This window comes from Acomys minous (genome assembly GCF_964271855.1).
Source record: "Acomys minous genome assembly, chromosome: 6".
Taxonomy (NCBI): domain Eukaryota; kingdom Metazoa; phylum Chordata; class Mammalia; order Rodentia; family Muridae; genus Acomys; species Acomys minous.
This window is the reverse complement of record NC_140487.1, coordinates 107,958,093-107,971,752: the sequence shown is the minus strand read 5'-3', so window position 1 is coordinate 107,971,752 and position 13,660 is coordinate 107,958,093. Positions and strand designations below refer to the sequence as shown.

The 13,660-nt window shown below is 51.2% G+C and overlaps 1 protein-coding gene across 1 annotated transcript; it reads left to right on the top strand.

The window, feature by feature from the left end:
* The first annotated feature begins 621 nt into the window (after window positions 1-621).
* RAB42 (RAB42, member RAS oncogene family) lies at window positions 622-2,713 on the top strand. Its single transcript, XM_084784905.1, has 2 exons — window positions 622-888; window positions 2,113-2,713. The coding sequence occupies exons 1-2, from the start codon at window positions 641-643 to the stop codon at window positions 2,534-2,536; spliced, it is 672 nt and encodes a 223-aa protein (XP_084641031.1). The 5' UTR covers window positions 622-640; the 3' UTR covers window positions 2,537-2,713.
* The last annotated feature ends 10,947 nt before the right edge of the window (window positions 2,714-13,660 follow it).

Sequence of the window (13,660 nt, the reverse complement as noted above, 5' to 3'; positions counted from 1 at the left end):
GGCGGGAGTTGAACCTGGGTCCTTTGGAAGAGCAGTCAGTGCTCTTAACCGCTGAGCCATCTCTCCAGCGCCCTTAAGTGGCTTTTTGATTCTTTGTTTAGGATCACTGAGAAGAGGGCCATCAACATGGCTTATTGGGTAAAATATTTACTGCTAAGCTTAAAGACCTGAGTTCAGTCCCCGGGACCAACTCCTTCAAGGTGTCCTCTGGCCTGCGCACATGTGCCCTGGTGCATGTCTACCCATCCACACATACCAATAAGTAAATATAAAAAGAGAAGTAAACGAAGCATAATCGAACCTGGGCTGTTCCAGATCCCAGACAACACTGGCCTCAAACTCAGAGATACACCTGCCCCTGTCTCCCAACGGCTGAGATTAAAGGCTTCTGTTTCCTTTATCCTGTGAAGTAGAGGTTGTCACGGCCCCACTTTACTACAGAGGTAGGGATTTCCACCCTGCCCGACCAACACCAGGGATTGGCCTCCCAGGGGCCAGGTTTCTCAGCCCCGCTGACTGTGACCCTTTTTCCGAAGCTGTCCCAAGACCAGGAGGGACGCATAGGAAGAGTAGGAGGAGAAGGCTCCCCCGCCCCGCAACAGGGGCGGAGCCACACAGAAACTGTCAGAGCCCAGAGCCCATGGAGGGGGCGAGCTGCAGCTACCAGTTTCGGATCGCGCTGATCGGGGATGGGGCGGTGGGCAAGACGTCACTGCTGCGGCGCTATGTGGCCGGTGCGTCGCCGCGGGTGGCGGAGCCGGAGCTGGAGCCGGAGCCAGAGCCGGAGCCCACTGTGGGCGTGGAGTTCTACAGCCGCGCGCTGCAGCTGTCCCCGGGGCGGCAGGTCAAGCTGCAGCTCTGGGACACAGCAGGACAGGAGCGCTTCAGGTGCGGGCCGGAGGAAGTGTGTGTGTGTGTGTGTGTGTGTGTGTGTGTGTGTGTGTGTGTGTGTGTGTGTGTGTGTGTGAGAGAGAGAGAGAGAGAGAGAGAGAGAGAGAGAGAGAGAGAGAGAGAGAGAGAGAGGGAGGGAGAGAGGGAGGGAGGGAGGGAGGGAGGGAGGGAGGGAGGGAGGGAGGGAGGGACAGAGAGACAGAGAGTCCGTCTTAATGCCAGTCACCTGAGAGGTGTGTGTGTTTGTCTGTTTGTCTTAATGTCATTCACCTGAGGGGGACCCTCGCCCCGCAGGTGCCAACTGCAGGGCTCAAGCAGAGATCCGTGGCCCCTACCCTGTCAAACCCTCGGCACTCAATCATTCATCTTACAAACCAACCGTAAAAGTAACTTTTATTCTCCTGGCTCAGTTGTTATCTGGGAGGCTAACTCCCTCCCTCTGCTAACCTAGGCCTAGTCCTGGAAGCTTCTAGCCTCGGTACAATCTAATCTAGGCCTAGAATGTTTTCAGCCTCTGAGACTTACTGCTGAATAAGCTCACGCTTACTTGTTCTTTCTGAGCTTTGGGCTGGCTGATTCAACTCAGCTGTTCTGGCTCAAACTCTTCTCCCGACTAACCTCTTCAATCTGGCTTCTCTCTCAGCCCAGAATTGCTCTGCTTGGCCTCACGTTAATTTATCTCAAACTAATTTATCAATCTGCTCTAATCTGGCTTCTTCTTCTATTTTCACCTGAGGTTCTCACTCTCTCTCTCCCCCCCCCTCTCTTCCTCTCTCTCCCTCTCTCTCTCTCTCTCTCCCTCTCTCTCTCCCCCCAACCCATCTCTCTATTACTGTCCTAGTAAAAGTGCCTCTTAAATAGCTTCCCTTAGGATCTGTCTGCCTCTGCGTCCCCGACTTAAAGGCGTGTCTGTATTCCAGCCCGATCACACCCATCTAGGAGGTCTTTGGATGTGATCTCTGGCCAGAACAGCCTCCTCGTTCTGAGTTAACATTCTTCCTCAAGCCCCCAGCCCCAACACAGTGCTGTCACCGAGCCACATCCCCTCACCCGAAGCCCTCACCCAGCCCTGGAGGAACTGTCAGTGATGCAGAGAGCGGGGACTCACTGAGACCCTGACTGGGATGTGCTGGGCTGGACTAGGAAGCTCCTGTGATCTCTGGAGCCCCTGAGGCTGTCGTAAAGACGCTCAGACTCTACTTTATATCCCCCTCCCCCCAGGTGCATTACCAGATCTTTCTACCGGAACATGGTGGGTGCTCTGTTGGTCTTCGACGTGACCAACAGACAGTCCTTTGAACACATCCAAGCCTGGCACCAGGAGGTCCTGTCCACTCAGGGCCCCGACAAAGTCATCTTCTTACTGGTTGGTCACAAGTGTGACCTGAGCAGCCGGTGCGTCTCCACGCAGGAGGCGGAGGAGCTGGCTGCCTCGCTGGGCATGGCCTTCGTGGAGACCTCAGCCAAAAGTAACTGCAATGTGGACCTGGCCTTTGACACTATCACCCGTGCCATCGAACAGGCCCTGCAGCAGGGGGACATCAAACTGGAAGAGGACTGGGCTGGTGTCAGGCTCCTCCGTAGAGCCTCAAATCCTAGATCCCCCAGCCGGAGGAAGCAGGACTCAGGGCCATGCCAGTGTTGACTCCAGGAGAGAAAGGGTTAAAGCAGTGCCCGCCTCAGACTCTCCTGTGAGACAGGAGGGCAAATGACAGAAAGACTGACATGTGCCTGCCCTCTAATTCTTGGGACTTTTTTCTTTGTTTGAGATTAAACACAGGGCTTGGCTAGCTACAGACAGCCTCCGCCCTTTTATCTTTTATATTCTGAATGGATCTTGCTAAAGTGCCCAGGCTGCCCTTGAACCAGTATCCCCTTTGGAGTGATTGAGACTACAGATGTGTCCCCCTAGGCCAGGCCCTCTCCTGGGATTTTAATTCTCAGCACAATTCCTTTCTAGAGGAAAATCTAAGACCAGGTATGCAACTTATTGTCATTTAATGGTACACAAATGCCTGTAGTTGAGCCAGGTGGTGGTGGCGCAAGCCTTTGATCCCAGCACTCGGGAGGCAGAGGCGGGTGGACCTCTGTGAGTTCAATGCCAGGCTGGTCTACAAAGAGTCTAGAACAGCCAGGACTACAAGAGAAACCCTGTCTTGAAAAAATGAAAACAAACAAATGCCTGTAGTCCTCCTGCAACCTGGAAGGCAGAGACAAGAAGAGGAGTTAAGAGATTCTCAAAAAAGCCAGGCGTGGTGGCGCACGCCTTTAATCCCAGCACTCCGGAGGCAGAGGCAGGCAGATTGCTGTGAGTTCGAGGCCAGTCTGGTCTACAAAGTGAATCCAAGACAGCCAAAGCTACACAGAGATAAAATAAAAAAAAAAATAAATTAAATTAAAAAGAGAGAGAGAGAGATTGTCAGCTTAGTAAAGAGTTCAAGGTCAGCCTGGGTTACCTTAGACTATTGCAAAAACCCATAGTAAAACATTATTTTTTGTTTTATTTTTTTGAGGTAGGGTTTCTCTGTGTACCTGCCCTGGCTGTCCTGGACTCACTTTGCAGACCAGGCTGGCCTCCTGAGTGCTAGGATTAAAGGCCTGTGCTACCATGCCAGAGCAAACAAATTCTTTTTTAATTCCCCTGCACAGGGAGGTTAAGACATGACATCAGGGGCAGGCTCGCTCACTCAGGGCCTGCCTCACTGACAGCTGAGGGGCAATGTCATGCTTCGAGGTTTCTTTCTTTCTTTCTTTCTTTTTTTTTTTGGTTTTTCGAGACAGGGTTTCTCTGTGTAGCCTTGGCTGTCTTGGACTCACTTTGTAGACCAGGCTGGCCTCAAACTCACAGCGATCCGCGTGCCTCTGCCTCCCGAGTGCTGGGATTAAAGGCGTGCACCACCACGCCCGGCTTCTTCGAGGTTTCTTTCTTGGCTTCCACATGACCATTTCCGGCAGCATCCCTGTGTTGGAGGACAGCTCCCCAGCGTCTGTCCACTGCTTTGCTGGCAAGGAGGTGAGGGGGAATTCTAGCGCAAGCTTGGCTTCCAGTTTCCCAGCCCTTACGGTAGCTTGAGTCTGGCCCTAACACAGGCACGTAGCTTCTCACGGTTCCCAAGCCAAGCTGAGTGACTAGAACTCTGTTTCGGGGCTGACCGGGAATGAGCAGCTATTTGTTGGACACATGGGAAACAAGGTGGAGGAGCCAGCAGGGTCTGTTTGCTGGGGGAACCATTGGATGATGGGCCTTGGTTAGAGAGGAATTTAAATTCAGAACATGGCTGCTCTGTCAAGAGATCACCTCCAAAGGCCTTCTGGGAAGGTCTGGAATACAGATATATACACCTTGAATCCCAGAAGACAGAGGTAAGCAGATCTCTAAATCCAAGGCCAACGTGGTACAGAGCAAGGTCCAGGTAAAGAAAAGCTTAGGTCTAGGCGTGGTGGGATACACCTTTAATCCCAGCTCTCAGGAGACAGAGCCACGCAGATCTCCGAGTTCTAGTCAGTTCCATTGAGTCAGTGAGTTGAGAGGCGGTGCAGTGGAGCTGAGTTCCTGGCAGTTCAGTCATGCAGAGGTAGTTTTACCAGGAGAGTTTCTTTCTTTTTTAAAAATATTTATTTATTTATTATGTACACAGTGCTCTGCCTGCATGTACACCTGCAGGCCAGAAGAGGGCACTAGATCTCATTGTGGATGGCTGTGAGCCACCATGTGGTTGCTGGGAATTGAACTCAGCACCTCTGGAAGAGCAGTCAGTGCTCTTAACCGCTGAGCCATTTCTCCAGCCCGAGAGTTTCTTTCTTTCTTTCCTTTTTTCTTTCTTTCTTTCTTTCTTTCTTTCTTTTTTTTTTTGGTTTTTCAAGACAAGGTCTCTCTGTGTAGCCATGGCTGTCCTGGACTCGCTTTGTAGACCAGGCTGGCCTCGAACTCACAGCGATCCGCCTGCCCTGTCTCGAAAAACCAAAACCAGAAAACCAACCAACCAAACAACAGCAAGAAAATCCACAAACAAACAAAAAGGATGCAGGGGAGTGGGGGGGGGGCAGTTCAGAGAATTTGCTAGTATTGTAGAGTAATAATAGTTCAATTCTTAGCACCACAATGGTGGGTCACAAACATTCCTAACTCTGGCTCCAAGGGATTTGGTATTCTTTTTTTTTTTTTAATTTATTATTATGTATACAATAGCTCTGCTTGCATGTACACCTGCAGGCCAGAAGAGGGCAACAGATCACATTACAGATGGTTGTGAGCCACCAAGTGGTTGCTGGGAATTGAACTCAGGTCCTCCGGAAGAGCAGTGAATGCCTTTAACCTCTGAGCCATCTCTCCAGCCCGGGATTTGGTATTCTTGTCTGACCTCCACGGACACCAGGCATCTATGTGGTACATAGACACACATGCTGGCCAACCATTCCTATGGTGGGTGGGGGAGGAGATGGCTCAGGGTTGAGAGCACATGATGCTCTTTCAGTGGGCCAGGTTCAATTCTCAGAAGCCTCATAGCAGCTCACAATCGTCCAACTCTGAAGGCATCAAGCAGGGAGTGGTGCGCAGATATACATGCACGTAAAACACCTATAAACATACAAGCAAATTACTTAAAAAAAAAAAAAGTAGAGCCAGGCATGGTGGCGCACGCCTTTAATCCCAGCACTTGGGAGGCAGAAGCAGGTGGATCTCTGTGAGTTCGAGGCTGGCCTGGTCTACAAAGCGCCTCAAGCCAGTCCAGGACAGCCAAGGCTAATACAGAGAAACCCTGGCTCGAAAAACAAAAATGGTGGTACATGGCTTCCTTTAGTCTCAGCACTCACGGATCTCTGTGAGTTCAAGGTCAGCCTGGTCTACAAAGCAAGTCCAGGGCACTGAGGACTACAAGAGAAACCCTGTCTCGGGCAGGGGCGGGTGGGGTGGGGTGGGGTGGGGCAGAGGGAACAGTCTAATTAGGGTTGGGAGAACTAGTCTGGAAATCCCCTGCCTCGAAGGCCAGGCCCACTCACAGGAAAAGATGATGTCACTGTGCCCAGTGCCTCCCTGCAGTGTCCAGTGGGCTAGAGTCACACATCTGCCTCTCAGCTGTAGAATAGCGGCAGTTTTGGTCCCACAGGGCTGTTGTGCTGTGTGAACGCTTCTCACAGTGTGGTCTCACGCCCATGGGCTTTTTTTTTTTTTAATATTTTATTTAATTTTAATTTATGTGCATTGGTATAGGGGTGTCAGATCTTAGAGTTACAGACAGTTGTGAGCTGCCATGTGGGTGCTGGGAATTGAACCCAGGTCCTTTGGAAGAGCAGGCAGTGCTCTTAACCACTGAGCCATCTCTCCAGCCCCCATGGGCTTTTTATACCATAACAACACAGCAACCCTCCAGGTCCGGAAGTCCTGATTGTTTTATAGACACTCTTGTCATGGCCAGACGGGGAGACTCACATGGCTGAATTACCCAGACGAGCTCCACATTCCAGTAGCCAGCCCCAAGCTGTGGTGTTTTGTTTTGTTTTTGTCAAGACGAGGTTTCTCTTTGGGTAGGCCAGGCTGTCCTTCTTGAGACCCCAAGAGCTGAGATTAAAGGTGTGTGCCACCAACCGACGGCCCAAGGCGTGCTCTACCTTTTCTCAAGGCTCTTGCACCACCCTGGCAAACCGCCTTGGTGTGAGGAAGTCTTATAGTCGCCAGTGGCTGCAGGGTTGTGCCTGCCTTAAGAAGATGTAGCCCTGAAAACTACAGCCTCCCCTTTCCCTGCCTCCGGAGAGGTTCAAGCCTGCAAAGCCTTCCCTGTGACGCAGCACCAGCATCCTGAATGGAGTCTCTTCCTCGCCAGGGCTCTTCCCCAGACGGAGAGGGGTGGTCTTATCCTGCTCCGCTCCTTCCCGTCGGCTTCCTATTTCTTTCCCCTCTCGTCCTTATTATCTTCCTCCTCCTCCTGCCCCTTCTAGGACAGGATTTACTGTATTGGAGGCTGGTTTCCATCTGCTGGGATTACAGGCTCGCATCATCTGTCTTGTTCATGTGGCATAGGGGGAACGGATCAAACCCGAGGCCTGGTGCATGCCAGGTAAGCACTTTACACCAACTGAGCTACATTCCCAGTTTTGTTTATTTTTTTGAGGTAAAAGCTCACTAAGAAATCCTGGAATGGAACTCAAGGCAATCCTCCTGCCTCTGCCTCCTGTGTGCCGGGATTACAGGCACGCGCCACTGCGTCCAGCCACAGTTAGCTTCTTCATGACGGCTTCCTAGTCCTAGGTGGGCCCCTCTGTCTTCAGCGTTTATCCTGTTGTTACCTCCAGCCTCTCCACAACCCCCTTGCTTTTTAGCGAATTCTTCCTCAGAGAGCTCCCTCACGGGTTCCTTCCTTATCTTGGGTCCAAACACCTATACCCGCATCCCAGCTAGCCCTTTCCTGTCTATTTTCAACTCTAGTCTACACCCAGGTACCCTAGGCAATGTTTTCCATCCTTACAGCCATACCAGGCTTCACCTAAAACTTCCTGGCCTCAGCCGGGTGTGGTGGCGCACGCCTGTAATCCCAGCACTCGGGAGGCAGAGGCAGGCGGATCACTGTGAGTTCAAGGCCAGCCTGGCCTACAAATCGAATCTAGGACAGCCAAGGCTACACAGAAAAACCCTGTCTCTGGGGGGCTGAGGAGATGGCTCAGGGGTTAAGAGCACTGCCTGCTCTTCTAGAGGTTCTGAGTTTAATTCCCAGCAACCACATGGTGGCTCACAACCATCTATGATGTGATCTGATGCCCTCTTCTGACATGCAGGTGTACATTACATACAGGCAGAGCACTCATATATGTTTTAAAAAAACCAAAAACCTTAAAAAAAAAACCTATCTCGAAAAACAAACAAACCAAACCCAAACTAAAAAAAAAAAAAAAAAAAAAAAAAAACTTCCTGGCTTCTGGCTGTCTGGGCAATGGTGGGTGGGTCGGTCGGTTGGTTGCTTTTAGACATGGGGTCTGTCTACACAGCCCTGGATATCCTGGAACTTACTATGTAGATTGGCCTTCAACTCAGAGATCTGACAGCCTCAAGTGCTGGAATTAAAGGCATGTTCCGGGGTTGGAGAGATATCAGGGGTTAAGAGCACTTACTGCTCTTTCAGAGGACCCAAGTTCAATTCCCAGCACCTGCATGGCAGCTCACAACTGTCTATAACTCCTGTTTCAGGGGATCTGACACCCTCACACAGATGTACATGCAGTCAAAACATTAATGTATATAAAATAAAAATAAATATTAAAAAAAAGGCATGTGCCACCACACCTAGGCAACATGCCAATCTTTGAAAAATATTTTTCCCCCTTTGAGATAGGGTTTCTCTACTTAACAGTTATGACTGACCTAGAACTCACTTTGTAGACCAAGCTGACCTCAAACTCAGAGTGAGCCCCAGTACTGGGACTAAAGGCACGTACTACCACACCCAGCACTTTATCTATAATCTATCTATCTACCCACCTACCTACCTATTTTTGAGATGGGTGGGGGTGTATGTATGTGTTTCATCCTGTAGCTTTAGTTGGCCTTGAGCTTGCTATGTAGACCAGGCTGGTCTTGAATTCACAGAGATACTCCTGTCTCTGCCTCCTGAACCCTGGGATTAAGGACATGCATGCCATGCCTTTATTTATTTATTTATGTGTATGTGTGAATGCCTACATGTATGTCTGGGTATCATGTGTATGCGGTGCCAAGGAGGCCAGGAGAGGGCATCAGATCCCCTATGACAGGGGTTACAGAGAGTTGTGAGCTGCCAAGAGGGAGCTGAGAATCAAGCCAGGTCCTATGACCATCTTCCCAGCGCCTATATATCACATCTTCCCAGCGCCTATATATCACACCTTCCCAGGCCCTATATGCCACATCTCCCCAGGCCCTATATGCCACGTCTCCCCAGGCCCTATATGCCACATCTCCCCAGGCCCTATATGCCACATCTCCCCAGCCCCTATATGCCACATCTCCCCAGGCCCTATATGCCACATCTCCCCAGCGCCTATATGCCACATCTCCCCAGGCCCTATATATCACATCTCCCCAGGCCCTATATGCCACATCTCCCCAGCCCCTATATGCCACATCTCCCCAGGCCCTATATATCACATCTCCCCAGGCCCTATATATCACATCTCCCCAGGCCCTATATATCACATCTCCCCAGGCCCTATATGCCACATCTCCCCAGCCCCTATATGCCACATCTCCCCAGCCCCTATATGCCACATCTCCCCAGGCCCTATATGCCACATCTCCCCAGGCCCTATATATCACATCTCCCCAGGCCCTATATGCCACATCTCCCCAGGCCCTATATGCCACATCTCCCCAGGCCCTATATGCCACGTCTCCCCAGCCCCTATATGCCACATCTCCCCAGCGCCTATATGCCACATCTCCCCAGGCCCTATATGCCACATCTCCCCAGGCCCTATATGCCACATCTCCCCAGGCCCTATATGCCACATCTCCCCAGCGCCTATATGCCACATCTCCCCAGGCCCTATATGCCACATCTCCCCAGGCCCTATATGCCACATCTCCCCAGCGCCTATATGCCACATCTCCCCAGCCCCTATATGCCACATCTCCCCAGCCCCTATATGCCACATCTCCCCAGGCCCTATATATCACATCTCCCCAGGCCCTATATATCACATCTCCCCAGGCCCTATATGCCACATCTCCCCAGCCCCTATATGCCACATCTCCCCAGCCCCTATATGCCACATCTCCCCAGGCCCTATATATCACATCTCCCCAGGCCCTATATGCCACATCTCCCCAGGCCCTATATGCCACATCTCCCCAGCGCCTATATGCCACATCTCCCCAGGCCCTATATGCCACATCTCCCCAGCCCCTATATGCCACATCTCCCCAGGCCCTATATGCCACATCTCCCCAGGCCCTATATGCCACATCTCCCCAGGCCCTATATGCCAATCTCAAATATATGAATTTTCTCTTGGGCTCAGGGGTGGGGGAATCCAACTCTCTCTCTCTGACACGGCTTCTCTCTGTAATCCTGGCTCTCATGGAACTTGCTCTGTAGACCAGGATGACCTCGAAATCACAGCGATCCACCTGCCTCTGCCTCCCAAGTGCTGGGATTAAAGGTGTGTGCCACCACCGCCTGGCTAGTACAAATATTTAAAACTGTACATGTATGGGTCTTTTGCCTGAATGCATGTCTGCACCATGTGCACACAGCGTCCATGGAGACAGAAGAGGGCACCAGATCCCCTAGAACTAGTGTTAGAGATGGCTGTGAGCTGCCCTGTGGGTGCTGGGGGTTAATTTGGGTCCTATGGAAAAGCATGTCATCTCTCCAGCCCCCCAAAATAATTTTGTTTTTGTTTGTTGAGACAGAGTTTCTCTGTCTATCCCTGGCTGTCCTGGAACTTGCTCTGTTGACTAGGCTGGCCTCAAACTCACAAAGATCTCACCAGCCTCTGTTTCCTCAGGACTGGCATTACAGGTGTGTGCCAAGAAATAAAAAGTATAGCCGGGTGTGGTGGCGCACGCCTTTAATCCCAGCACTCGGAGGCAGAGGCAGGTGGATCGCTGTGAGTTCCAGGCCAGCCTGGTCTACAAAGTGAGTCCAGAACAGCCAAGGCTACACAGAGAAACCCTGTCTAGAAAAACCAATAAATAAATAAATAAATAAATTAATTAAATAAATAAATATGTACTTATATTCTTGTCTGCCTGCTTCTCCCCCTCTCCCTTTACATGAGTCTTAGGGATTGAATTTAGGAGACAGGCTTCTGTGGCAAACACTTTTATCCACTGAGCATTTGGCCAGCCTCAAATGGCTTTCAGAAAGCACCTTGCTCCATTGGACAGCTCCAGCTGCTCTACACACACACACAGACACAGACACACACACACACACACACACACACACACACACACACACACACACACACTGTGTGCTTGTGCGCTTCCTGCTCACCTTCGTTCTTTTGGAGAAATGCTTGACATTGACATTCACAATCCCATCTTCTACAGAGCCAAGGGTTAATTCAGGATCTGCTCTCCTGATCTTCCCTCCCCCTTCTCCTTAGTTGCATTATTATTACTATTTTTTCTATTCACTCTAGGCAGGGCACCAAGGACACAAACATTTCCACCCACATCTATCTTGGTGAACCAATGATTTTTATTGGGCTTACTTACAAGAACATGGGTGACCCCCCACCCCCCAACAGCTGCAACACTAAAAAGTTTCATCCCAACACGGTGGCAACCTCCCCAAAGCAGCAGAGATGGGGTGCCCCCTTCAGCTGGCCTTCCATACCTCCAGCACCCTGCAGGACCACATGTCCAGCACCCTGCAGGACCACATGTAGCCGGGGCAGAATTACACGCAGCTTTCGAGGAAGCAAGTTAGAATCCTATAGATGAGGGTCCACTGACCTCCTCACCCCTCCCTCCTATGAGGGACACTATGGAAGCTGCTCTCAGGGGGGACACTTGCAGGTAGCCACAGCTGCTCTCAGTGCGATGGTGACAGCCTACAAGGCTGCTAGTGCACACCTGCAATCCCAGCACCTGGGCATGGAGGCAGCTGGATCCTTAGCCACATAACAAATGCAGTATCAACCTGGGCTATAGGAGACCCTGTCGCACAAAAAACAGAACAAGGCTGGTGGTACGCTAGTTATGCCCAGCCTGGTGCTCCTTGCAATAAGCCTGTGTGTTCTTAAAGACGGTGACAACTACTACTAAACAAACATGAGAGTAACCAGGGCTGGGGAGACAGCCAGGTGCTTCTCTTCAAAGCACGGGGACCTGAATTACCTGAGTTTGATGGCAGAACCTAGATAAAAATGCTGGCCGTGGTGGCACACATTTGTAATCCCAGTGCCGCGGAGGTGGAGACAGGAGAAATCTCTGGGGCTCATGGGCCAGCCAGTCTAGCCTAATTGGTAGGTTTGAATCCAAGGAGAGACCCAGGCTCAAAGTAGGGAGGTGACACACCTGAGGATGACAACCTGAGGTGTTTCTCTGGCCTCCGCAGACACATATGAACATGCGAATGTGAGCACACACACACACACATGAACATGCATGTATACATGGTTGGTGTCGAGACTATGCCCCACAACCACGATGCTCTCCAACACAACCCCTCCACACTGCCACAGTGGCAGAGGCAGAGCAGGCCACAGCATCTTGGCTAATGCAATCCTTCCCAGGTCTCAACAGTTAGATGAAGTCTCGCCACTGAATCCAAGGGCTGTCCACCCACGTGCGCTTTTCTTCCATCTCTCTCTCTCTCTCTCTCTTTTTTTTTTTTTTTGGTTTTTCGAGACAGGGTTTCTCTGTGTAGCCTTTGAATACTTTCGCTGCTGGGATCGAAACCAGGACCTTGCTTACATTAAGCTTAGGTTTCACCCCTGAACTACACCCCTAACTCCAGGCACACTGCCTCCTGTAGACCACTGGGCCTTTGCACATGCTTCAGTGGTTCCTGATTCTTCCGAGCAAGGACCGCTCATTGCTGAGACCGACACGACAGACACTGCAGCATCGCATTCCCTTTCTTCCTCCTCCAGCCCTGCGAGCCCGGCCTTTGGAGCCTTTGCCTTTCTCTGATGGCAGTGCACCCTTGGGTACTTTTCACTCCTTATTGTGGCTCTTGCCTAGTAGAGGTGTGGGCACAACTTACAGAGACATGAACAGCCCTTGGGGTGCTGACAGACTGAGACAGAGGAAGCCACCTACCTGCCACACAGCCCATCAAGAACTGACGTCTTGTGAGGACCTCACTTCTGTCCATTGTGCTTCCCCAATTCCCTTGTCCCTTTCTGTCCTCAGCAGAGGACTCAAGAGTCATTCCAGATTCCTTGGCTGCTGGAGTCAGTGACATGTCTGTCAGGACTCAGTGGGAGCCTTCTGCTGTCTGATGGCAGCAACAGAAGGAACATCCTTTGAGAGCATCTTCCAGTGGCAGCAGGTTCTGGACAAAGCTTAGATCCTCCAACATCCTCATCCTGGTGCCAGGCCACAGACCAAGGCGCTCAGGGTCAGGCGTGACCAGTGAAGAAGCTGCCTGTCCCTGTGCGGGCTCTCCAGACTGAAACAGTGACATCAGCTTGGCCTTTGAACTCCTCACCCAAGAGATCTATGAACTGTGTCCGACCTTGGACCAAAGGTAGGTGTGCCCATGCTGGAGCCCCTGGGTGGAGCAGCCACCCTCCCGAAGCCCACAGACCCTCACAATCCACAAGGACTGTGCTGGGTGTGGGTCAGGGTGATGTCTTGGAAGGACACTCTGGTCTAGACAGGCCTGTGTTCCTCTGATGACAGGATCCCAGTAACAGGACTTTCCCCAAAGCTGTTCACATGCTTCCTCAGGGCCAAAGATGAATATAATCTTCTATGGAACTCCAAAGACATCCAAAGGGGCTCTAGGAAGCCAGATGTGGTGACGCACATCTGTAGTCTCAGCACACTGAGAAGTGGAGGCAGGAGGGTCAGGTCAAGGATAGCCTGCCTCAAAACACCAAAAAAAAAAAAAAAAAAGTCCTAGGGACACTAACATTATCAAAACTAGAATGGTTATTTATTTGAGGGCTTGGCGGAGTTCACCCTGTCTGATGGCAGAGAAACTGCTCCAACTCCTACTGCTGCTTTGTTCCTCTGGAGTAAAACAGTGGAAAATCCCTGACTGGTTCTCCTGTATGACGCTCTGCCTGTGCTGCCACCTGCTGACTGCCGCGCTCCCAGCCTTGCTCTCAGCTGTGCACC